This window comes from Temnothorax americanus, unplaced genomic scaffold, assembly GCF_048541705.1.
Source record: "Temnothorax americanus isolate GAGA-0224 unplaced genomic scaffold, ASM4854170v1 Scaffold6, whole genome shotgun sequence".
Classification (NCBI taxonomy): domain Eukaryota; kingdom Metazoa; phylum Arthropoda; class Insecta; order Hymenoptera; family Formicidae; genus Temnothorax; species Temnothorax americanus.
The window spans coordinates 3,549,455-3,576,019 of record NW_027509751.1 but is presented as its reverse complement, the minus strand read 5'-3'; the positions used below and the strand labels follow the sequence as shown (position 1 = coordinate 3,576,019).

Sequence of the window (26,565 nt, the reverse complement as noted above, 5' to 3'; positions counted from 1 at the left end):
ATACGATTTTGTTTGGTTTAATTACTGTCTTATACCTCTTAATTATATGTATAATTTTTATATTATAGTTTTACTTAAATGTAAATGACCTACTTAAAGTGTACCGACTACTCGTTACGGATGAGTTTTTTTTTAAGTTTTTACTGCTTCGGAAGTTATTTGCTGCTTACCTTATTAGGTATATTTACACGTGCGTAACGGTTCTAATTGAAATTAAGATATACTGCTTTAATTTTAATCAAAGTCTGTTAATTAAGAAATATATGTGCGCGCGCGCCCGAGAGAGCTGTCGGTGTTTTGCGGCTAAAATAAGACGCGCTACGAAATTATCGTACGGTTAAATCAACACATTTCAATGTTTACATTACGCCTGTCTCATTTGACATTTAAATTAAATTAATCGTTGTCATTCCTATTTTTTTCCTACGGCATGTAGAGACCCCCCTGGCAGGATCCCAAGTTTTTCTCGCAAGAAAGTAGTGTACTTCGTTCGCGTCGATATTATTTTAGAGGAATTCACGAGAGGTGTGCAGCACTTGGGGCGAACGCACATACGCTATATAGGCTTTCCTTAATTACGAGCCGCTTAGCAGTACCGGATAATCTATACGTTTAACGAGGCGCTTGACTCTATAAACTGCGAAGGAGAAGGAGGCACAAAAAAGAGCGACTTACCTTTAAAGGCCGCGGTTAACGAGAACAATGGAGAATGGAAGTTACCACTTCCTTCGAATAATTACTACTGCAAAACCATTTCCTTCCTCCTGCGAGCCTTCGCTCGCTTTTTATCGATGGCATCGCGACACGTATCTATTAATACACGCACCGAGTAATTATATATTAATATGTATAAATTATTTTCTATGCAGAGATATACGGATGTATAGATATTTTTCCTGCCGAGGAAAAGGCGAGTATCGATGGCAGATCGCACGCGTAGCGCGATACGCGCGACGTGCAATGGGTACGGCAAACGTTACCAGGGCAGAGAGAACGAGAAACGTAATTATCGGTACTTGGTCGCTGATGAGATGATTGGTTGTTACATTAGCGCAACGCGTGGGAGGATCAGGGTGCTCCATCACGGATTCGCGCGCGGACTCGCTCTCACTATAGGTGCATGCAAGGGCCGAGAAGCTCCTCGGACGGGTTTTTAACGCGGCTCGATTTCGGCGGCCGCCTCGGCGGTCGTCCTCTCGTTCGCCGAATGTATCGGCGTTGCGAAATCTCCTGCCAGAAATCTTTTTATATATATCGCGCGTTGCTCCCCCGGTGGCGGAGCTAGATAGCGGAACGCCACGCGAAAAAGTAAAAGTGCCGCTTTCGTTTCGCGAGTTTTGCGCAGCCGGCGAAAGGGTAACGCGTTTCCCTGTGATAAAGCGACATTATAATTAGACCGGTCATTCATAAAAAGAGCTTACCAGGTGTCGTAAGAGATCCATTATAAAATAAGATATCTCGAGAATGAGCATGGAGAGTCGCTGCAACTAATCTTTAACATTTATACAAAGTAATATATGAGTCACGCGTGAATTACAGTGATTCTTTCAACCGTCGCTATAAACATCGTTGCGTTAATAATAATGTCGCGCCGAATAGATTAAGCGAACTTGTTTTCAGTTTCCTAGAGGCAATTCGCGAATGATAGAGACGCGTACCTGGAATCGCATGAAAGAAAATGAAAATAAAGTCGTAGCCGTATCGGTTTCACGTGAACAAATTACCGTTGCGTTATTAGCGGAGGCTCGGGGACGCTTAGAAAGTCGCTTCTAATCACTCTAATCGGACGGATATAACTTGCAGCCGTTATATATGCTGGCGTCTCTTAGAAACTTCTCGCGAATAGAACTCGGCTTGCGAATTATGTGGGTTAGTTGTTTTAGATATTAAGCATAATATTCAACCGTTAGTTCGGTCGTTGCCACTTTCGGAAAGAATTTTTTTTAGGTGCATGGATTGAAAGTGTCATAAAGAGCCCGATCGAAGAGGAAGAGAGAGAGAGAGAGAGAGAGAGAAGAGAGAGAGAATTGTAAACGGAAACGAGTGTGCAAGTGAAAATCTCGAGACAGACGTAGATTAACTGCCTCGTCTTGGGGTACCCTTATCACTTATCGTTATATCGTTGTCGTTTACATTTCCTCGACAACGATTCCGTTTTCCTCTGTGTCTGTCGCCGTCAACCGATCCCCCGGTCTATCCCGTTAATTGCCGTCTTGCTTGAGCGATATCGACAGAGAACTCGGATTCGGCTTAAATAGCCGTATAGTCTCATCTTTAGACAATGGTCATCAGCGAATTGGACAGCAATATCGGATATCAATCAGGAGCGTTGATAACAGCATCGTATATACGAATATACGAAATGCGAACGGAGAAGAGGAAGAGGGAGGGGTTTGAAATTAGAAAGGAAAATTTCCTCGTAAGAGAGAAAATTCTGTAGGGCCCTGGCTTTCGCTTAGATATCCGTCCTCCTTCTCCCGTCGGCCACACGTTCGATGTGTCCGCGTGTACGAGGGGAACAGGTATTTAGGACGTACGCCGTTAGCTCCAGAAAATGCATTAACTCGCTGACGCACGCGCAACATACGTCCGTGTACTGTAAATTCGCTAAATTAGGTCATTTCGGAGCAACAGCTCGTGCTCGACGATAGGCCGTAGAATCGTAATTCTCTATGTGCGTGTGTGCGCGTATGCCTGATGAGTCGTGTATTTTTTATTAGGGCCTTAGGTTATTTTCGCTTTATCCTGGAATTGCCGTGTCACCCTCTTGAAAAACCTGAAAATGGTTTTGTAGATTTCTACGTTCACTAATAACTACACTGTGTTAAGTTTGTAATGTCAAATTATACAAAATTTGAGTTATTTTCTACTATTCCTGTAGGTCGCCACTGCTCCTACTGGCTACTCAATGTCGTTAATTTAACTGAAACAATGTTAATTTAACTAAACCAATGGAGTTAAAATAATACTGTTTTGTATTAAAATAATAAATTTCATTATTTTATTTATTTCAAAATTTTATTTAGACGATTATGAAGAGATTAAAGGAAAGGTTCTTTTTTTAAACACGAGCGTTGATAATTAAAATTTCCCAAAAGATTTCGAGTCGATTGGTCGAAAGTATTTTGAGAATGGTCATTGTGACACTATCTCTTGATATTATATATTTTTGCAACAAAATGTTAAACTAAAATTCGACGAGAGCAAAATCTACTTAAAGTTAGCTCAAAAGTGAAAAAAATGTGATTTTATTATGTATTGATTTTTCTGAAGCTTATAATTTTTGAAAAAGTCTTTCCCTTCAATTGTTTGCCGCTCCAGAGCCACGGGTGCGCTGAGACACACTGTTAAATTGAAATATAATTCAGTATTACTGATGCTAATGAGTTTCTTATGGACTGATAAAGCAATAATGTACTTGCTGGATCAGCAAGATGAATGACTCACGGTGTTAGGCCGATCATACATTTAAAACTGACTAGCTTACGTCGCTCGCTTATCATTCGCTGTCGCCGCTCGAATAGTTTTGATCAATCTGGCGGAACAAGCCGGTGAAACCGAACACGAGACAGCCTTATTAGTCCTTTCACCTGGTGACCTGATTTTTCGCGGCACGCTCAGCCGTCAAGTGGTAGTATTCAATAAGACGTGCAATGTCGGCGCGCCTATACTAAGGTGGAACTCGTACTAAAAATACCTTATATATCCGTTCAACAGGTGTTCGAGATAAGAGTGTCAACGTGCCCACGAAGCAATCCGCGGCCGGTACAAATCGCGGGACGCCTTTAGAGCGCGGCGGGGAGCTGCCGCCTGCATTCTCGCGAACGTAAAACGATGGGTCACGTGACCGACGCGCGACGTGATCGTCTTATTTAACACGACAAGTCGTAAAACGCTGCGAGAGCACTTGCAAAGTATTCCCAAGTAATTCCACGGTGGAACGAGGCAGCGGAATTGATCCTTCATGATTTATCGTGGCCGAGCAGCTGTAATAAAAATCGAATTTGCATTGTCAGTTTGATTGACTTGCATAGCTGACTACAACTTCAATTCGAGGCCAACCTGAAGCGCGGATATACCGCGCGATAAATTATATCTCAGGCTCGTATCGAAACTATAGTTACGAATTTGCATTTTCCAAGGAAAATCATATGTAAGTTTTTTAGTATTGTAACAAGAAAACGTTTGTGTCTCGTTCTAATCTCTTAGAATTGAATTCTCGTATTTCGTTAGCCCTTCAAGCCGCATTAACGCTCTTCCTCTGGAATCTTTTTCTCTTCCACAGATAGATTTTCACACGCGATGGGTCGATTAGCGCGATTCTCTGTTATACTCCGCACTACCACGGGCTATCGGATCGGATTATGCCTGGCGTTTCAAGTTTGCACCGGATATCTCATTTACAAGATTTGCGCGAAGATATCGGCATCTCGTAAGATCTTATGCTCTCGAATCGGCGCGCCGATTTGGGAAAGTGGAAGTGTACATCGAGAGAACGTCTCTTTCTCTCCGTGTTTCTGGGTTTTTTTTTTTTTTAATCCATACAATTCTCTCCTTTAACGAATAACGATCCGCGAGGATCGCGGAACCGCGGAGAGTGTCAGCGACGGCCAGGCACATCGGCAGATGCGCCTCGTTTCTCGCGACGCCCCGCACAAAGGAGTGTCTATGTTTCCACTTTGATCCGCCTCGTGAAACTCGATATCTATCACGCACGACGACAGCTTGTATGTAGGGAGCTTATAAGTATTCCAAGTGCCGTTCGCGAGCTATTATGTCATCCTCTTACATCGAGCACGTTTCCCGTACAATACTCGCGGTTGGATACTTGGCGACGAGCTCGACCTAATAATTGTTTGCGGCTACTTACGCGTATATTAGCGCGTTTGTTTGTATGTTACATTAAGTCGAGCATTAAGTAAATAAATAAACAATCGATACACATTAGTATAAACGCAGTTGTTAACGAAAAAATGCCGTCGATATTTTAATCGCGTAGAGTTTAAGATTTACGTGATTGGGTGAACGACTTGTTCCAAGTCTTATAATCTCGTTCGTAAAACGGGAAATGATCAGAAATAGAGCTCCGGGGATTCCGTGATTTGTAATAAGTGATCGTAAACTCCCCACCGAGCGCAAAAACTTATAATGAATCAGTATCACGATACACGAGGATCTCCTTCTGTGACTTTTATTAAGTCATTTTTCTGCGATTTCTAAACAGAATTTCCTGTTCGGGTTGTATCGTCGTTTTACATTTGTTACGTTCGCAAGTAGCTCTATATTATTTCTAAAAAATTGTTTAAAATATTATGAATATAATATATAATTTTTATATAATAATTATCTATTATATATTAATATAAATATAATATATGTATTAGAATAAGGGTAATGAATTTAATTTTGTTGTAATAAATAATAAATGATTAATTGTCTAAAGACTTTTGATATTAAAATTAACGAGTAACAAGGAAAAGTGGGCTTTGAGAGTGAAATCACGCGATTAGTTGCGCGTGAGTTAATGCTATGTAACATTTAATTAATAATTAAATACAAATTATAAATACGTTTCGGTTCTACTTCGAGCAGTTGGCTCAAGTAAAGAATTTAGAGAGATAATAGGATTTATCTATCAGAAAATAGAATTTATCTATCGTATAATCATATTTATCGATTACCGCGTCGCTGCAATGAAGGACGGTTCAAAGTAGGGCCGAAACGTACGATTTATAATTTATATTAAATTATCAATGAAATGTTACATAGCGTTAACTCACGCTACAAGTGACTAACCGCGTTTTACTCTCAAAGCCCGCTTTTCTATGTTACTCGTTGATAATAAATTATTTTGTGTATCATGATGAACGTGTAAGATCTCGCCGTAAAAGAGATTCTAGGATGCTCGTTCGTAATGTTGCGCAATCTTGTATTCCGCGCTCGACGATGAATATTTATCGCAGGGCGATTCGTATTCTCATCGCATCTTTCTGTTTTGCAGAACCAAACGGACGCCGATGTTATCCAGATGATCGCCTACATTCTAATCCTCGCCGGTGCTCTCACATTCATCATCAGTTTCCTCGGGTATTGCGGCGCTATGTTCGAGTCCAGGTGCCTCCTCTGTGTCGTAAGTTCGTTCTGATAAAATTCGTTTCGCTCGCAATCTCATTTCGTTTACACATGCCCAGGCAGTTCAATGTAAAGTTGGTCGCGATATATGGATATTTGCTCATGTATTCCTCGCGTGCTTTGTATCTAAAAATAGGAATATTACGTTTTAATATGTACGCACGCAAATATATAACTTTGAATTAATGAGCGTTACGCGGATCGCTTGGGATCTCTTAATGCGTACTTTGATAGAAAACAGAGTTGTTGATTATAGCAGATATCCAATGATCGACGATAGAGCTTGTTGAAAACAATGCAAGCGACGTTCAAGTTCAATTAGTGATATAACGCGAGATTTTCTCGTCTTGATTTTTTTCCCTTTTATTCGCGATATAATAGCGAATCCTCGAATTATTGTTGATACAACCGGGAAGAGAGTGAACTTACAAAAAAAAAAGAGAAATCGAAAGAGTAGAATAAATCTTATCTTTTCCCCCTCTCTTTAATAATATATCTTCGTTTTCGAGAAGAGCGGATTTCGTACGAAGCAATCTTGTCGTGCGTTTTCCGATTTATTTCTCTAAGATCATCACCTTGCCGACGATGTCGGGCACGCTATCGGAATGGAGTTACACAAAAAGGGAAAAAAACATTTTCTGTGATTGCAGTACGGCATTCTAATCTTGCTGGTTTTAATCCTGGAATGTGTGGTAGTCGGCCTCGCTTTTGGACTTAAAGGAGACGTGCGTATTCATATAATTATCGTATTCCGCGTTTTATTCCACATTTCTCATCAGTAAACCAGCGTCGACCAAATCGACCAGTTTTATACAATACATATATTAATATATATTATGTTTTTATAAGATTTGTAATATGAAATTTATGCAGGTCGAGAAAGGTACGCAGGATTTCTTGAAGTCGACCATCGCCAAGTACTATGCGTCCAGCGGTGATAAAGCTGACACGGTGACAGTCGCGTGGGACGGTATCATGAGCAAGGTAAAATTACTAATTATCGCTAACGAATGCGTTAATTAATGATAATTAATTTCGGGCACGAGCGGCGAGCCGAATTAATGGTGCATTGATTCTTCCGGATTTCGTCTGTCTTGCATGCGTAAACACGATTAATTTGCCGAGTGGCTCGCTAACTGCACTTGGCGCTTTGGTGTAAGTGAAAGCTGGTAATATCGCGGACGAGCTATCGGTGCTCGCTATCGTACCACTTTGTAGCGAAATTGCATATTACAAACGTTCGCAAGAATTTTGTTTTAGAGCTTCGTGATGAAAATTATGGAGAAAATGAATAGGAAAGTGGATGAGTTATGTGGAGAACCGTCACATATCTGTACTATTTTCTTCCTCAAACTCGACACTCAGAAGAAATATCATAAAATATAATATTATAAGCTTTCAATAAGCGTCGTGTTAAATTAAATTGCTATAATTCAAAGAGATAATATATAATTTAGTTAAAGTTTATAAATATATTTCTTCTTTATCCATTTATTTTCTCGGCCACGGGTTTATGAAGATAAATGAGTAAAGAAAAATTTTATCAACAATCAAGGGCAGGGAAGGCATAGTGTCTGATATCGATGGAAATGTCTTCAGCTCCATTGTTGCGGCGTGGAAAATTTTCGAGACTTCAGTGAGAACAGGAACTGGACTATAACCGGAAAAACGGTCCCCGATGCTTGCTGTATAAAAGAAAACGATGTTCTGAAGGATCCTACGTGTCCAATTAATCCTACCGCGTCTAACTCATACTATCAAACGGTAAGTTGGGTCTTGCCATTTCTTTAGCGGTTCTTTTTTTTTTACATTACTCAGCGTATCTATTAGCACTTAACCCGACCAGCATACTAGCATGTAATTGTTCCTCCTATACGAGCATAGGTCATACGTACGTCTATTCACGTATAACACACTTTCCCTTTGACAATTTTCTGAGCATGACTCGACATTGGCATTGCGTGTTCCTAGTTCTCGTATACCGAAGCCATCCATGAAGATGTATTCGAACAGGTTCCGTGTTATGCGTGACAGAGAAAACGTTTATACGGGCTTCGCATACGAACTTTGCGATTATTTTTGAATTAACCAACATTTTCTTAGCGATGAGATTTAATCTTTTTGATTATACCTTTTTCGATAATAGACAGATATTTCTGCCATTTGATTCTCAGATTAAAACTTCGTGAGGTTGTTTACACTTGAAATTCACTTTTAAAATTCAAGTAAACGCGCGCAAAAAAATTCACTCAAATTTTCATTTTTAGTTCAGGCGTCTTGATTTTTTATTTTTTTATTTTTTAAAGAAAGATCGACTTCGAACTGGCGGAAAAATTAGTACAGGCAGCTATTTAGGATATATGTTGATATGTCGTGTGTTAAGAGTTGACACACATGATTGCTTATTCGTAGGGTTGCTATCAGGCCATGATGACCGCCATCGAGGAGAACGCGGCGATAGTGATCGGTGTGGCCGCTACCCTGGTCTTAGTCGAGGTCCTGGTCATTATCCTGGCGTTGTACCTAGCCTGCTGCTACTGGCGTCCACAACATGGTAGGCTCGGTGTTAAAGTCAGTTACTAAATCCGGTATTAAGTGCGCAAAAGTAACTTACTTATTTCCGCTGAACTGATTTCCTTGGCCGTTAGGGACGTCAGCTCTGTTTCATTTACGGTAAAAATGTGACATCTTTGACACTTTGCAGTTTATCGATGCGTAGAACCTTCTGGCAAGGAGTAACCTCGAGAGCAGCATGTGCTAAGCTTTCTGCCAGCAGTTCTTTTGAACGCAGTTCTTTTTCCTTTAAGGACTTCGCGAATATACCTCGATTGTGTTTGTATACGTGTATATTTAATATACGTATATAACACACAATGTACCTATGTATACATGCATATATATTGTATATATACACATGCATATAAATATATGTACATGCATATATGTACGTACATGCTTTCGTGTACTTTCCAACGCAATGGCGACGCAAGTTGAATCCGATGCCATCGTACCGCATCATGCGCTTCGGCCGCATTCAGTTTCAGAGCTATAACTCCACGAGAATCGAAGGGTTGCGGATGAAAAAACGATTTAACGTTACACCCAATCGATGGGAGAGAGATCGCTGATCGCGATCACTTTCACGAGTACTACTGCGAGCCCTTCGATCGCTCGCATGTTAACGTACGAATTTCAACGGAAATCGCGTTGAGCGGAAAGTGCACAGAGGATTTCATGATCTTTGTCGATGTGAAAGCTTTAAAGTTAGCATGTGCCAAAATTACGTCAATCGCGGAATCGGTCGCGAGTTGTTAAGCGTTTTACTTTGACACTAAAGTGCCAATGTACATATATAAACGCATTCGCTTTCACCGAGATTATTAACGTGGAATGTATGTCGTAGTGGACACCGCGAGCAAATCGTTTTGTCGTTCGTGTTGGAAAAACTTTCCTTTCTGAAAACGAAGAGGCCGAATGAAGGAAACACGTTTTCGACGTAAACGTCACGCGGCCGAAAATATTTGGAGATTCTTTTTATATTCCGCGCGTTGTTATTATAATACTCGTCTCTATCCGCTCAACGCCCGCTTGAACGATCTGTATCAACATTTGTATTTCAAATATCTCGTCATTGCCTTGTAACGTGCTTACTCAAAATGCTTTTGAATTCGGGCGAAATGATCAATAATGTACATATCGTACTAGAATATTCCTCGGCTGGCATCTTTTGACGTCCAAGTTCTCGCACGAAGAACGTGAAATGAACGTGAAATAGCTAAAAAAATTCGCGGTAATAAAGTTCGTATTTCGGTTACGATCGCCCATCGGGCAGTTTGCTTTCCCAGGTTTTTTGAACATTCGTTCGATCACTTCGATCGCATAGTTATTTTCAATATCTTGCATTTCGTCTCGTCAATATGAACAAAAAGAAAAAAAACTGTCGCACGCTTTTCCATAGCTTTTATAAACGACCGAGGTCGATCGGTCAGTGAAAGTGTTGTTGAGTGCAGCACAATTTCACGTTCGGGTTCCCCGACGGCGAGGTGAATGCCTCGTCGCGGGTGCGAAGAGATTACCGGTGTTACACACGCGCATATCCATCTGAAATCACAATCCATCCATATTAAAGTAGAACCTTTTCTCAATTGGAAGGCATTGACAAATGGACGTTCTTTTAGCTTGTGTAGACGTATCGTCGAGACAGGCCTGGTGAGGTGCTGAAGTAAGGATGATGATTTTGATGGGGTTTGCTTTCAAGTAAGACGGAGGTGAAGCTGTCAGTTGACAGCCGATTCCTTCCTTGCTGCTGCTTCGCGCTGCAGCGCGTTTAGTTCTATCATCCATTCTACTTTACAAGCGTTCTTTCGTGAATTCTATGAGGCATGGTAGCTTTGCTCTCCACCCTTGCATGGCCATGCTGTTACATATTATTTGACAGAGGCAGAGAGCCAGATGTACGGAGGCAGAAAGAAAGAAAGAGAGAAAGAGAGAGGCCCGATTGCATCGATTACGTAGACGCACCTGTAACAGGTGCAGAGCGATTAGTGTTGGTTTACTTTGAACAGGAGATTTTATATAGAATGGATATATCATGGAGCAGAAACGGTATCTTGTGATAATGAAAATTAGAAGTGTGCATTAATAGTACGATCATTAATCAAAAAGTCATTATTTTTATTATTTTAGTATTTATAAAGCGTCCCTCGCCGAGCGTCACTTTTTCTAAATCGCGGCCAATTTTGAGTCGATTTTTCCTTAATGGAGAACCGAAATTTATCACAACTTTCCAATCTTTAAAGTAATATATATATATATATATATATATATATATATATATATATACATTTGAGAAGAACATGTATATATATATATACATGTATGTATATACATGTTCTTGTGTAACTGAGTTTTACATTAAAATACTATTAAAATACTACTTGAAATTAACTCAAGAATTTAATTTTGTTAGCCAAAACGCTTTTCATTCTTGATTTCGACATCTTTGTTAAGAGAAAATCAGCTTAGAATTGGTCAAGGAGAATAATTCAAAGAAAGTGTGTTCGGCGAGAGACACTTTGTATTAATAATGACGAATTATCAAATGCATAAAATGAATTAAAAGAAATAAAGTATGCAAATGGGGAAAAAAGTGTAAAGTAGCATAATACGTAATTAGACGTTTAAATATGTGCAATTGTTGTTTCATGTTTACAATTAATCTAAATGACGTTAATTATTATAATTAGACATTTTTTCGAGTCCTGCATATAAAGACGTTGTTTATCAATTGTTTACGGATTAGTTACGAAGCAACAACTATGATTGCTAATAGACGAGGCCAAAATTTAGAAAATATACGAGTCACTAATCAAAGCGTTCCATCCATGAATAATGCACTTTCGTAATTCAACTAATACGAGTTTAATAATAGATATAAATATGAGCGCAGAGATTTTGTTATTGGAACGAATTATCAAATGTGTTCTTGTCGAGCCAAACAAGTATGCAATTGGGCCTGTAAGTTTCACTTAAGCTTCAGCGTGAATTCATTTGAGATTTCACGGTGTTTACTCATCCGAACAGCTATCGGCACGAGTTATCAAACATACGTGGCGAAATTCTAATCGGAATTGTGGTACGCAAGTAACACAAACATTTAACTGTTTCCTTTCTCCCTTCTCATTAGTTATAGTAGCTTAGTCAGCAATCTATTGTCTCAATGTTGCAAACGCTATACGGTACCTATTAACAGATACATCACAGAAACCGCAGGATGAGGTGTCTCATCTCACGTTTACATATGTAAAGAACACACAAAAAAAATGCATTATTGTAAATGGGACAACGTACAATTTCGAGGAGAAGTCCACATTACCTTCATAAGAAATCGATAATATGTATGTTAGTGTACTTTCAATGTTTAACACACGCTGCTGTATACGCAAATCTGTACGTATGCGCACCGAACACACGCGGAGGGCCAGAGCCAAAAAATAGAAAGGCACAAAAACAAAAATATTTCAAGACTGAGAGAATTGAGAAACTAAATTGTACGCACACACTGCAACGATTTCATGCGGACCTTACGAATCGAAGATATCATTTCCTTAGCGGGATACGTGTATATATATTTAGATAGAGTATATTTTTCTAGAGTTTCTCTGCGATATCTCGGCGCGTATACATTGTACAAGTGAAACGCGAAAGAAACTTCCGATTCTTTGTTCATTTCGACGAGAGTTAACCGACGAATTGCACTGCATTTTCGACAATATGATCACGCGCGTCGCGTAACGCACGTGTCAGGTGTATCGAACCAGAAATGCAAAAAAAAAAAAAAAAAAAAAACCAGATGATGCACAAACGATCTTACGCGTTTTCTTCCGTACCTGAACTTTTCTAGACTTAACAACGATTTAACGCCCCATGTGGCACGGAAGCTTTCGATTCACGTCGCAGCAAACTGCGATGCGAGGTAGACGTTCCAACATTGTTGCATTCCTGCAGCAACGTTGCTGCATTCCTGCCGTACGTATTTAACGGTATCGCAATCTTCTCTCGCGCAATGTTTCCGCCGCAAATCTTCCATGCCGCTTGGGGTACGGAACAATGCATAAACGTATTGTTTGGACTGTTTGGGGGGTCCACGTTATTTGTAATCGCGGATCGCGTGCTGTACTGTGTGCGACTATCGACCTGACGAAGGTGATTTCGTTCGTCGTTTTTTTCCTTTTCCGGTGCCGGCGTGCGCGTACGTACACACACGAAGCCGACGGTAATCTTAATGCGGATGGTAGTTTTTACGAATACTATTTTACCATCGCTACTAATTGTTCATGCCGCACATTCTAGACATTTTCGTTTCCAGTGTTAACTTGTTGGTGCTGCTGTTGACGAGGCATTAAGAGCATGGAACTGTTGAGTAGTGCCTCCTAGCACGTTGAGCCCTTATAGTGCTCCTGTGCCTTGCTTGCTTGAAACTCTAGCTGCTAGCCCAGCCTAGGCTAGCCGAGAAGCCGACAGAAAACCCCTTGACGCTTGAATTGACGAAACGTTTCGGGAATAAAAAAGAAAAAAAAACAAAAAACGAAAGATCACATTGGCAGTGACGTAGGAGATATGTGGCTGGGCGTTACGCGTTTTTTTCGACGGAGAACTCAGGTCCGGAATCCATCAATCTTATATATTTTACGGTGCGTAATATATATGTAAGATTGATAAGATATATATATATCTCGCGTTGCGTATCGCAAGCGGTATACGCATGTATATATATATATATACGAAGTATCCCAAAACGTCACTGTAAATCGCTAACGTTTCGTAGTTTTTCGCTAAGTGTTTGTATATTATGGAGGTACAAGCGTTTAAAATGATTGAGAAACGCGGCCGGGATACCGTGGCCGTGCGGTCCGACGATGTGAATCCCCAATTCCTTTCCTTTTTGTCCTCCGGCTCTTGGTTGTCCACAAGTTAACGCGGATGAACGTTGATAACGCGACAGTAGATTGTACATACGCGATGTACGATATTACAATATTTTCGTAAAACGTTTTTGATGCTTGTACTCACAACTTGGAATACTCACGAACACGCGATGTTTCGTTCATCTCTCAAAACTGATAGTGGAACATTCTAGATACTCGAGAATACTTTGCTGGCACATTTTTTACATTGTTTTATTGCATTTGGCAAAAATGTTTGGTGGAAGCGCTTCTTATATGTAACACTTACTAAAATAGTTTTACACAAAGGTCACTGTTTCAGTAGCATTCCGGCGGAATATAAGTCGGAGAGATAACGATTACGAAATGCTAATGAGCTGTTTGCTCGAGCCATTAAAGAAATATTTATTTTGCGAGAGGATGTTTTATTTGAAGGATTTATTGGCGGCAGAGACCGAAAGAAGGCTTTTCTTTTCACGTAACATTCACCGATACAAAATTTCATGTGTGATACGTTCCGACCTGATATATGCTTCTAGCTTTATATTTTTCTTATATACATATATATGTACCTGAGTAATTAAAAATTGTCAGATATATATCAGATGTATAATTGTCTGAGAAATAGGAACGGCGCGTCATTGCTGACAGCAATAGAGATCGGCGGGAGCATTTTACACATACGTATACACTTTGTGAGCAAGTCACGAAGTCAGAGTGTTTATATTGAACGTTGATTCTCTTTTCTTTATCGATTGCCGTGTATGAAAATGTGCTGCACATCACTGTTCCCATAATGAAGGAAGTCAACAAAATCAAACCTCCTTTTACCTTTGGCACGAAGTATCGAAGCTATGTCAAAAAGAATATTTTATCGTACACATTTATGAATCGTGTAACGTACAATTAACGACGAATCGCTCGGATAAGAGCGATCCACGAGATATCGCACAGACTAATTGGAGGATTGAGATTCTCATTAACTCGTTTAGCTAATAGTTTAAAAACTAAACGATATATAGTGAAATGCTTGTTTTTACATAATGTGCAGTTTAATTTAGAGATGAAGAACACGTTTTTTGCATGCAATATTGTACACTATGAATATTTATATTTATTTTTAAACGTTCGCATAGTGTGTCCGTCAAGTATCTTAAAGAGTAATGTAAAGGTTCTTTTTATTGCAATCTGATCCCTATGTGAACCGCAAGTACCGGTCCAGACGGGAGACCTTTCAACAAATTATTTTTTGCTTAGTCATGAAAGAAATAAATTGAAGAAAATAGTTTCGAGATAATAACGTCTTCTGTCCGTCGTTTCCTCGACGGAAAATACATCGACTTGCATTTTCCTGTCCAACTAAAATCATTAAGTTCACAGGATCGAGTTAAACAGGGATAAATATTGCAATATAAACAACCTGATCCTTATAACGTTGTCTAATATGTAGTCCCATAATATTGAATGTATAAATTCCAGAAAAGCTATTTAAGGTCGAGAAAAAAAAGAAGACAACAGTAAAAAAACGAAAAGCCTAAGACACCAGTTCAGAAATCTCACGTAGAATTTGTGGAAGTCGAGTCAAGATTAATGTGACAAGTTTACGTGTTTACTCTGAAATTGCGATAAAAATGATAATGAATTATAAAAGCGCGTGTTGTAGTCGTATGCTATGGTACATGATAAATTTAGTTTCGCGTAAATCAATATATAATATATACACACGAGTATCTTTTTGGTACTAAAGATACAAAGAATATAGGCTACTGTGCAAAAAAAATTATTTTTGAAAAACCATGTGAGATATTGTAATGATAAGATTACCAAAAAAAAAAAAAAAAAAAGACGAACAAAACACAAACACGGCCAAGAACGCATGATATTGCTTAGTTTAAGTTCAAAGTTTGATATTTAGTAACGTTCAGTTTTTGTTTCGGTGCAATTAAGAATCGTCATGTGAAATAGGTGTATCAAGATGTATTCAAATTTTATATACAGAGACTGATACCTGACCTAAAAGTGTATATATTTGAGATGCGATTATTGATATACAGTTGTATTCCAATACATTATTATTAACTATGAGTACTGTACAATTGCATATATTAAGAATATAGTACGATTGATTTTTGTTAAGAGTATTATATGTTTTTTGTAAAAAAAGAAAGAAGCTGTATACACACAGAACCAAAATAAAAATTTTATATATATTATTCATAAATGCCAGATAAAATGTGTAATGCGAATTATTTTCTTCTATCGATTCATTACGGAAACATATCAAGAATCAATCGATTACAAATGTGGACACATATATATGATATTTAAATTAATTTGACACAAAAACATTTTAGATATCCAACAGCTTATTTGTCAAATATGCTGATTATAAAATGGCGCAACTTTTATATATATATGTGTGTGTGTGTGTGTATAAAAACTATACGTCTGATAAAATCGTTGTTCACATATATTCGAAAGCGCAGTATGCGTACTCGCTACTGTATGCGAACTAAATACATCTAAGAAATATACTTATAAACATTTTTACATTTTTTTCGCATATCTATAATGCCTTTTATTTGCAACAATATCATAAATTTCATTATTTCGTATTCACATTTATATATTGTTCATATGTTATAAAAAAGATACTTGCCTCTATAGATTTGTATTCTATACTTGTATAATTGTATATAGATAATTTCCAGTGGAGAATATAATTTTACATGAAGCAGAATGTAAATATAAAGGAATTGTCGCTGGCAAGTACAGTTACAGCTGTAGTAATTTTCCGTTAAATTAAATTAAGCTACGTCGAATGATATAATCTAATATAATTCTTATATGACCTAATTCTTATGATACATTTTATACATTCGTTTTAGCATATTTGCTTTAGTGGTAGAGTTTGCTGATAGCGTTGTCAAAATACAAAGCGCGTATTTACAGTACCAAACTCAGATGTCAGAGATTGTCACTCACACAGGGAACATTTCGTAATATCTCTTCTTTTATCAGTCCACTTTTTTTCGTTGGATTAAACGCAGCGAATGTTACAGCTTTTTCTCTCCTAAGATATCCCATAAAATGTAAATCCTCTAATGTTAAAATAGCACGAGCGAATTGTCTCGCGAATTCTTCGAGGTTTACAATTCTAGTTCATCCACGTTGAATGACTCGGCAGACAAAGGGGATTAGGAGAGTAAAGCAAGTCCTATTGAGGCGGCCCGCCCATCATGCCCATCGGCTGCATGCCTTGGATTCCGTATGGTCCCTGCGGCGGACCTTGGCCGCTCGCCATAGGCGAATGCATCTGCATCGTCGTGTTCTGGATCTGCTGGGTGGGTACTTGATTTCCCGCTGGTGGCGGGCCAACCTGTTACAAATGAGATATCAATTAATTTTGTATTCTATTAGATTTTCTTTAAAAATGTTTTATCAACGACGTTCGTTGATATCTTAAATTGTTATGAACAAAAACTACATTGTTTATACATGATTTTACGTAATTGAGAGCCATATTTCAAGTCTCGTCGATTCATGATTATATATATATATTTTATGGAATGATTTTTAATAAATAAAATGTGCCAATAAATATATCGTTACAAGCAATATTGGAATATCACCAATCACCATTAGTCTCACGCTGCATACGTTATGAAAATTAATTAATCTCGATATATAGAATGAGAAAAAAGATTTACTTGATTTCTTCCTTTTAGCGTCACAATCTAATAGCTTTAGATAAATGCACTTCTACTGTTCATCACCTGTGGCATAACCTGCGGTTCCGTCGGTAATGTGAAATTAGCTAACAGGTCCCGTACAGCGGGGAACAACGAGCACTCCGACTGATTCGCGCCGTACTCGGCGAATCTCTTCAGCTGCATGGATGCCGCCGTAAGCGCCGTGGGAGGAGGGCTAAGATCTCGTCTCTCCGCCAGTTGCGTTAAATTCGTAGTTACGTCGTACACGAACGGCAGCACCAAGGATGGCGTCTCTCCCTGATACGGTATACCCATTCTCGTTATTTGCAACTGCAAGCGCATAAGTTTAAGGATTGATTGTAAGTGTGAAGTGAACCTCGACTACGCCGTAAAGAACACGAATGATACTCACGAAAAATAGGATTTTGCTCCTGCAAACGTGTACGCCCTCCGTGCCGGGGGGCACGATTGGCCCAGCGGAAGGCGGGATGCGCAAACACAGCTGGACGGACCACTTCAACTGCTGCTGCTGTACGAGACCGGGAACTAGCTCCAGCTTCATTATCTGCACGAAGTCCTTCAACACTTTAAAACGCACGTTAAGCATCCTCCCGAAACCAGACAGGGTGTTGTGTTTATAAGGTGGGGCGGCTACTCGATTGTCGAAGAACTTCTCAATAATCTGCGAATAAAACGACGTTTATCTTATTTGCTCGAGTGAATTGCGTCACGTACGCAAGGTGTCTGTTTTAATTACCTGTAACTCTTCCAGACTCCATTGATCTTTATACTCCGGAAGAGAGAGAACCTTTATGTGAAGAGATTGGAAATGTTGCGGATTTAATCCGACTCTGCATTGCAAACTCTCGGCTTTGAAGTGTACCACACCGGGCTCGGCACTGATACCGGTTAACTACAACAATTCATATATATACGTGTCAAATATATATTTTATATTTGTGTGTTTATTTTTTATTAATAGCATTACTTTTACTAATATTTTTTACTAATAGCATCAAAAATTGACCGCGAGTTGTACGATTTTGCGTAAAAAGTACTTTCATGCCGGGGATAGACAATTTCAAACTAATGCGCATCTATGATGAATCAAGTATAACTGTAATAGATATAAAACTTTTATAAAAGATTTAAATATATACCTCACCTCACACACATATGCTACAAGTCAATATTAATTTTATAGCTTTTTTGGGAATAAAATTTTCAATTAAGGTAAACGCAAGTTTGCTTACGCAATCATCCATCTGGATGAAACGTTGCAACTGTCTTCGCATGTAGACGCAGCCCAGAAATCTCTCGAGCGGCGACATATCCGGACCCGGCAAGTTGGACGGATGGATTGACGGGCAGCAAAGCAGTTCTAGGGCTTCGTGCGTGAGAAGCGTCGGCACGGCACCTGCCCAGGATCTCTGCGGTAATACCCTGGATATGTGACTACCAGTCTTGTGATCGGAGGCTTGCGGGCTATGCAACGCCGCGTGACTCGGGTTCTGTCCGGGTCTCGCGGGGGAAGGCCTCGGTACACTCGGAGATCCAGGCCAGTTGGAGGCAGCCGGAGAAGCCATGCTTTGAGAGGCCGGGAAAGGACTTCCGTCGATATGACCTGAAAATCGACGTATCATTATCAACGTTGAAAAGATAGGCTTGCTCTCGTTGCTCTTGTTCGACTTGATTCTTCAATAATGTTATAATTTCAAAATAAAAAATTTATTTTTTGCATTTGTTTTAAATTGTCTTAAATGCAACAAGCGTGTAAGGGTTTTAAGACAAGGAGAAAAAGATTTGAAATTCATGAAAAACAAAACAACGAAATCTTGGATGACGCAAGTAAAATTTTAGATGTAAAAATTAAAGATGTAAAAATTGAATTTTTTGTCATGCGTACCTGTTTGCATGAACGAACCAGCAGGAGAATGCCCTACTTGAACATTACTGCAAGGTCCAGGCGATGATGTCGGCATGAGACCAGCCGGACTGGGAACGTGCATCGGATTTAGAGGACTATTCGCAACGAGTCCCGATCCAGGAGACGGATGTGGTAACATATTGGGTGTATTTGGCGGTAATGACGGCGGAGATGCTAAATTAAACGAAGTTGCGGGACTGCTTCCGAAACTTTGGTGTTGATTTGCCTAAATATAAGAGTTTAGTCTTATTGGTGACTTATTGGGGCAACTGATAGGCCAATTTTGAGTAGAAAATTCCACTGATAAAAACAAGAAATAGAAAGATAAATCCTAGGTAACAAAGCGATAAATAAAACGTATTCCTTGAAGGATAAAAGTTCTAAGAAGAAGAACGATTCATGTATTGTCTTAGCTGAACGACTTACTTGGGATATATTTGCAGTATGAGGACTAGCCGGTGTGTGAGGATTGCTACCGGACGGTGGTGTTAGCGGTGGATGAAATCTCAGACCTTCGCGTTGTTGGGCGGGCGATTGGGGCCCGCTTCTATGATGGCCTAAGAAGCCCACGTTGCCTCCAGCACCGTCGCTGTCCATAGTGACAGGCGACGGTGGATTATCGTCCTCCGACTGAGATCTCCTTCTAGATACCGCATTCTCGTCGACATATTTCGATAAGAATGCCTGCAACGATACGAACACGCTTATCTCGTATGAACTCCTTCAATTATTGATGACGTCTTTCTTTCCTATCTTTTTACCTTTAAGCCTTGCGTAGGCGTGAACTCGTCAACGACATTACTTCTGTCGAAACGACTGTAAGCACCGTCGCGCAAGCTTACCAAACCCCCGCCGCGCATACGCAATTCCAAACAATACATCCCTTGATACGCTATCCTTACTAAAGTGACACATTGTGGCATTATAGTAAACGTTTGTACTGGCACTCGTGGTCTCTGTAGAGGGGAATTTAGCCGTAAATCGGAACCGAAAAAAGGCGGGTGAGCGCGTGCACTTACCGCATGCACGCATAACTGTGGGATTGATGGTAATTTATTGATCGACGTGAGCGGCTGAAGCGTTTCGTTAAGTATGTGAATAATTTGTGCCAAATTCGTGTGCCTATTCAAATGAGCTTCTAGTTGTTCCTTCATTATAGAATGCGCGTTGGTCACCGGATTCGTCGGACCTAAGGATACAAGCGAGACTCTCGTCATTACACAGTTCTCATCGAGCAAACACTCGAAATTGGATATCAACGTAGAAAACTTACTCCTACCAAATACCATCTTAAAAGCCTTGTCGTTTGTGCTCCACTGTACGGTGACAGTTGCACCTTGATTTGGACCATACGCAAGAACCAGCTTGCTATAACTATAAGACTTAATGCTAACCATGTTGCGTAAGTTGTATTTCTCTGGAATAAAGAAAGCAGGCATTGCAAATTACACAGAAACGTAAATGATGTGACTCATAAGATTTAATCGTAATGTATGACGCACCCATTTTGAAATATTCAGCTAAATCTTGAACAATCGAATACAAATGCACTATTTGTGCCCAATCGTTTAATAAGGCATCTACAGTGCGGGAGACGGTATCGGCCATACCCATTTCGTATTGAAAATAAACTGGTCTTCGCAAACCTGTAAAGATTGCACTTGAATAACTCTTCTATTAAAACAAGCAAAAGACGATGATCCATTTTATTTGCTCACGAGAGAAGATCCGATTTAACTCAGTCAAAACAGGATTTACGTGTGCCATTAAGTTAAAATGGAAACATTAATTGTCATACGTTATATACACAAATATATACACAAATACATATACACGTATGATTTTTTGAAAATGTAATCACGCAAAAAATAACTAAAAAAGTAAAAGACTTATTGACGATTTTGTAATAAATACCTCATTGTCAAATTCGTAATTTTAAACTGCAGAATTATGAAAAATATACATATTAATGACAAGTAAATTCTCTTACATACAGAAACAATATCGATACCTTGTTCTTTGGAATGACTGCTGGAAAGAGGACTACCGTAAAATACAAATTCCACTGTCCAAGTTTTAGCCATGCCCTTGCCCTGAACTCTAATCGAGACACTCAGGAGTCTTTTAAGAAGAGCGTGCCAAGCACTGCTCGTAGTCATGCTCGGCAAAGGCGGAGGCAATTGAACAAGTTTGAGCACCAATGCCGTGGCATTCGCCTCAACCTGGAGACCTTGATGGGCTATCTCTCGTCTAGTAAGCTGCATATTAATGTTAAATTAAAACAATTTGTAATACGGAATAATTCGCTGTCGTGTACAGGACATCCCGAAGCACACGTTGCTTTGCAAGAGACACGTCGTGTTGTAAAAAAAAAAAAAAAGAAAAATAATCAATAAGAAAATAAAATCTTACTTCTTGAGCCAGAGTTACGAACGGTATTCGCTCGTCGCACAAAGCGACGACATGCGCCAACTCCGGAATAAAGTAAGCCGGATGCTTTGGTCTTCTATTCTGTGGCGTTCCTACCGCGTCTGTCCTTCCTCCGACCCCGGTGCTTCTACGTTTGTTGTTGGTCGTCTCCACCACTTCTGTAATGCACCCCCCATCTTGATCATTATTCCCTAAAAAATCCACCCGTTAAATCCCCCTAAAAGTAGCAGAGCAGTATGCCGATACCACACTGAACGATGCCAGATGTTAATTATTATCCGTACACTGTATTATATTGCATAACGATAACGAGCAAAAAGAATATGAGTATGTTAGTAAGAGTTAGTGAGAAAATTGATCTTAACATTCTCAGGCAGAGTAGATTATATATACTTAATACGAGAGCACTGCATGGACATATATTAGCTCGATAACACTAATTAAGCTAATTATAAAAACGGCTAATTGGTTATTTACATGTTAATACCAGTTTTACGAGCAAAACTTTCCTCCTTTTCTATCGTTTATATTAAAGAAAATGCTCGAAGAGTACCCGCTACAAGATCTGGTATTGACATATAAGTAAGAATCTGATTCTTGTATAATACATACAGTGTACCTATACCTATCACTAGTAATTAGAAAATATTTAAAAGTTGCTGGAAGTCGTTAGCAAAGAAACATCATTATATAAAATTATAGAGATTAATCCTAAATTGTATTACAATTACACTTACTTAACACAACATATCTTTTACCTACATACTTACGCGTCTATGCTAAGTACAAAATAACCGATATACTAAATTTATATACAAGTACATGCACATCTATATGAATCATTTACTTATCCATGTAACAATTTAATGACGAACAAATATTATAGTATTGTTAATTATTATCATAGTTATTGATTTTAATATCTAATGTTTAGAACGAGCAAGGTCTGTAGTGTCGTTATATAAAAATAAGAAAAAAACAAATGAAGTATGTGATAAACAATAGACGTTAATATACGTAAATTTCTCATACTCATCTTTATTCCAAGACATAATATAAAACTTATATAAATCTACTCACCACTATCGACACTTGTAAACGGGCCATGTGTAATCACAAAAGTGTCAAACTCAATAAGGCTTTGGACCTTCAGATACATTTTTGGTATTTCTGTTTCAATGCTATCATCGTGCGGATCGTCTTCGATGGAACTGTGCTTCACTACAGCGAGATAGAAAGAGCACTCTATTTCACATGGCGAGCTTTCTTTCTCTTTGAACGCGACAATCTGGAATAAAGCATATCGCAAAACATATGTATAAATACACACACACTGTAACAAAACTCAGATAAGAATATTTTTAATTATCGCAGTTTTTGAAATTAATAAAAATAAATATGTACCAATATGACTGTAGGATGCCTGTGCAATTGTACGAACATCCGGTGTCGACTAATCTTAGACATAGGATGATCCGGATGATGCAAAACAGGCAAACGTTCGTGCGAGGTGGCCGGTAGATGCTGCAACGTTTTCTCGCAACGTCTCTGCGTTATCCAAAATCTGTCGAAACCAAAATTTTACTTTAAGTGTGCTGGAATGAGCTCACAAAAGCAAGATCGTCGCGATAATTAGTACCTCAATTCCGAGATAAGTGTCGGAAGACGCGAATGATCCCCGTTCAGCGCCGTTGTTAATTCTGGGACAAGCGGTGCGTCGTATTGAGGGACGTGACACTGTAGCATACCGGTATGAGTGTCGACTGTGACTAACAGTAGCTCAGCACGTAAACATGGTTGCAATATAGGTACTGATAGAATAGCTGGAGATCCCGCTAAGGTACCTAAGATATCATTTAAATTAATACCTCTGTTTCATTCTCAAATATAAGAAGCAAAAGACGAAGAAAAATATATTCTTAACTTACATTCAACGTCTTTCAGCATCGTTTGTAGCTCTTGCTTCAATTCGGATAAACGACTTCGCGTCCGGATGTAGATAGTGTGTACGAGTAAGCATTCCATCGATAATTGGTCCGACCTGATGGCTCTATGCGCTATCTCGCTTTCCTACGCAAATTATCGTTACGTTAATGTTACGTTTGAGAAATATAAGCGTATTGCTTTACCTTACTACCCAACGACGGGATATGCACAACTGCGAGGGGTCTCGCAGGGTCGTGTTGATCCACTTGAACAGTTAATCTATATCCAAGCTCCGATCGTGGATCCTTGCTCGTTAATTCCCTGAAAAGATCTCGTATATGAATATAAACATCCTGTGCATGTACACAATCTTTTGCTAAATTTCTTTTAAACATGTATATGTGCACATTACTCTTACCTCCAATAAGATATGGAAAGACATTTGCCAGGTGTATATTCATCTACGTGAATATGATCGTCCAATCTGTCCCGTATCAGCCTTAACGTTTGAGAATATAAAACTTCTAATTGTAACGACTGACAAAAATAATGCAGGATATGATACACCTCCGATAGTGGATTAGTACTTTCAGCCAATCGCGATTGAACAACCTGTCATAGAGGAAAATTTCATTTCTTAAACATCTTAGAGTTTATATATAACTTATTGACTTGACCGTGCGACAAACGTACCTGATGTACGTATCGAGTTTGCAAAAGATGTACCAATGCCTTGCCATCTCCAGTCTCCCTATCCGAAACCAAAATTTCCAATTCTAACAATCTCCACGGTACTGTCGGCCCATCACCCATAACCGTAAGAGACACCGAAAACTCTTGCTCAACAAGGAACGTCACCCTTCCCGCCTCGATCTATATATCGATAATAAATTGAATTTAATTAACGATACTTTCTTCTATAAAATAATCACAATGTAACTTTTAACATAATTTATATTCGTCTCATTGTCTCGTATGTACCTTTAAATTACGCATTTGTGGTAGCAAATTTCCAGTGACCAACCTATGTTGAATAACCTGATTCAATCTCTGCAACGTGCTTCTCTTTTCTGAAGGAGTGATGGGATCCGGAGGCACTATTCTCTCCTGTTCGATAATACAAATGTAATAATTTTTCGGGTCGTATTTCTTTAAAACATAATCGTTATTTTCTTCCGCGCATACTCACTCGAATGCAAGCCGGTAATCTACCGTATGTCCCAGTGGTAAGTACTTCCACGGCTGCAGGAATATGAAAATTCGGAAGTCTGGCGTGTACCAAGGTTTCACGAGCCATCCTCGCCAGCATGTCCGCGGTATCGACAAAAAGCAATGACTGCTTATCTAAAAACGCCATTATGTGCTGAAAGAAAGAATACATTTATTAGATTGTACATTTCAATTAAGTGGCTACAGGACGTGTGAGAATGTATATCTTACTGTAGATTTATCCACTTTAGACGCGCTATTCGCCCATTTTACCAGTGCCAACAAACGAACGTACAGTTGCCTCGTTCGAGCGGAAAAATTATAAATTTCAATTTTGCGTTCCATGTCCGTTTTACGAGGTAGACTAAACAGAACAAGCCACAAAAACATAGATCATGTTGCAAAATGTTGAGATATACTTGTCGACATTCCATATTTTGTACGTACAGTTCGGCAAGAACAGTGAGTTCATGATACGTTCGTTGTATGATAAAATCTATGAGCATGCCTAAGGATATAGATCCACCACGATTGCCTTCCTGTGGTATGTTGTTTGTGACAGGAGTTTGATGACCCTCTAGAGGTACTGGCGCCATTTTAGTATCACTTTTGATACAAAATATTTCAACTTGATGTATACCTGTTGATATCTCTTCTACAAACAATAAAGATTTTATTATTATTTTAAAGATATACTGATAGATAATACATAAACAATATTTGTCCTTTTATTAAATATATTTTATATTAACGGTATAGTATATATATATATATATATGTCTTACATCTTTAAACATTACTACTCAGTTACTATTATTTTTAAACATTGTTACTCGGTTACAGAAACACACACGTGCTTGCAATATTTTTTACAAAAAAATAAAGTATACCTAATGACTCAGAAGAAAGTTTGATATCTTTGTGTGAAATACACTTTGTGTAAATCATCAGTTTTACCTCAAGTGACTAATTCCTGGGTTAGATATTTAAATTGACATTGAAATTAAATCGACACTTATGAAATAAATTTCAACTTATACGCAATATAAACCATGCAAGAAGTTCAGCTAAAAGAACAGGCCTTGCTACGATAAAATAGCAGAAATTGATGTATTTATTTCATAAATTTCAACTTAATATAATTAATAAATTATGTTATGAATTTATATATCAGGAATCGATGTGCTCCTGTACAATATCCAAAGTGTTTCGTCTCGATAGGTGGTGTGCCAAAAACAGTTCTAGAATAATGCCGAACAATACTGCAACACGTAAACGTTCCATTACCTCAATTTCTTTTTATTTTAGATTACGTTCACGCCTCTATTCCACTAGTTGATCAGCATTTCAATTCTGGTTAGCAGACAAGTATCCACTCTCCGTCCTAATGACGGTATCCAGCACGATTCGAAAGTGGTAGTCGACGCTTCCATCAATTCCGCAGCACGGAGAACGAGAGAGAGCCGCTTTCCGTCACAGCCTCGTGGCGCGTACATTCAATTCCATCACGCTCGACATCAATATTCACTGGCACATCCGTTTAACAGCCAAATAAATGTATAAAGGTACTTCTACGGCAGAAACGACCCGAAACTGCACGAGACAGCGCGGCCATTATTCTCGGAGCGCGGAATAGGAAAGTAACAGAAGGGAAATACCGGCCGGATTCCATTTCGGGCGAAGAAGAAAAAATATCCACGGAGATAGAAGAGAACTCGATTGGCTGTGCTACGTTGAAATTGTATTTTAGGCTGAAAATGGCGGACGATGTCCAAATTCTTCA

The 26,565-nt window shown here is 39.0% G+C and overlaps 2 protein-coding genes across 10 annotated transcripts in view; one reads left to right on the top strand and one right to left on the bottom strand.

The window, feature by feature from the left end:
* Positions 1 to 16,002, top strand: part of Tsp66e (Tetraspanin 66E) — a 31,741-nt gene extending 15,739 nt beyond the window's left edge. For 3 of the 7 annotated variants that reach the window (XM_077420653.1, XM_077420655.1, XM_077420657.1), the window contains exons 4-9: positions 6,002 to 6,130; positions 6,783 to 6,857; positions 7,006 to 7,116; positions 7,732 to 7,896; positions 8,545 to 8,686; positions 10,311 to 16,002. In XM_077420653.1, coding sequence (XP_077276779.1) covers positions 6,002 to 6,130; positions 6,783 to 6,857; positions 7,006 to 7,116; positions 7,732 to 7,896; positions 8,545 to 8,686; positions 10,311 to 10,345 — 657 coding nt within the window. In that variant the 3' untranslated portion in view covers positions 10,346 to 16,002. Of the gene's footprint in view, positions 1 to 6,001; positions 6,131 to 6,782; positions 6,858 to 7,005; positions 7,117 to 7,731; positions 7,897 to 8,544; positions 8,687 to 8,836 lie in introns of all 7 variants that reach the window. The other 4 variants (XR_013259162.1, XM_077420658.1, XM_077420654.1 and 1 more) reach the window with 4 other exon arrangements.
* Positions 15,381 to 26,418, bottom strand: Med14 (mediator complex subunit 14). 3 transcript variants are annotated; one of them, XM_077420629.1, is made up of 25 exons: positions 26,070 to 26,417; positions 25,230 to 25,437; positions 25,014 to 25,146; positions 24,763 to 24,936; positions 24,555 to 24,680; positions 24,267 to 24,446; positions 23,992 to 24,185; positions 23,777 to 23,894; positions 23,576 to 23,717; positions 23,287 to 23,491; positions 23,052 to 23,211; positions 22,728 to 22,935; positions 21,630 to 21,838; positions 21,229 to 21,475; positions 20,720 to 20,863; positions 20,491 to 20,634; positions 20,237 to 20,406; positions 19,979 to 20,173; positions 19,644 to 19,901; positions 19,197 to 19,443; positions 18,544 to 18,914; positions 18,048 to 18,203; positions 17,703 to 17,972; positions 17,354 to 17,620; positions 15,381 to 16,956 (listed from the first exon to the last, which is right to left on the bottom strand). In XM_077420629.1, exons 2-25 carry the CDS (start codon positions 25,376 to 25,378, stop codon positions 16,795 to 16,797), a joined length of 4,629 nt encoding a protein of 1,542 aa, XP_077276755.1. In that variant the 5' UTR covers positions 25,379 to 25,437; positions 26,070 to 26,417; the 3' UTR covers positions 15,381 to 16,794. The 3 variants fall into 3 exon arrangements, with proteins under 3 accessions (XP_077276755.1, XP_077276756.1, XP_077276754.1); XM_077420630.1 differs by having other exon boundaries at positions 21,630 to 21,805; XM_077420628.1 differs by having other exon boundaries at positions 19,979 to 20,406; positions 26,070 to 26,418.
* Between the last annotated feature and the right edge of the window lie 147 nt (positions 26,419 to 26,565).

Bases quoted from the DNA above. Each gene is read 5' to 3' on its own strand.
- Med14 (XM_077420628.1), bottom strand. From the start codon at position 25,378: ATGGCGCCAGTACCTCTAGAGGGTCATCAAACTCCTGTCACAAACAAC. The intron at 25,147-25,229 runs GTACGTACAAAA...TGTTCTGTTTAG, and splicing joins CTCACTGTTCTTGCCGAACT to TCTACCTCGTAAAACGGACA. The intron at 20,864-21,228 runs GTATCGATATTG...CAATCTTTACAG, and splicing joins CAGTCATTCCAAAGAACAAG to GTTTGCGAAGACCAGTTTAT.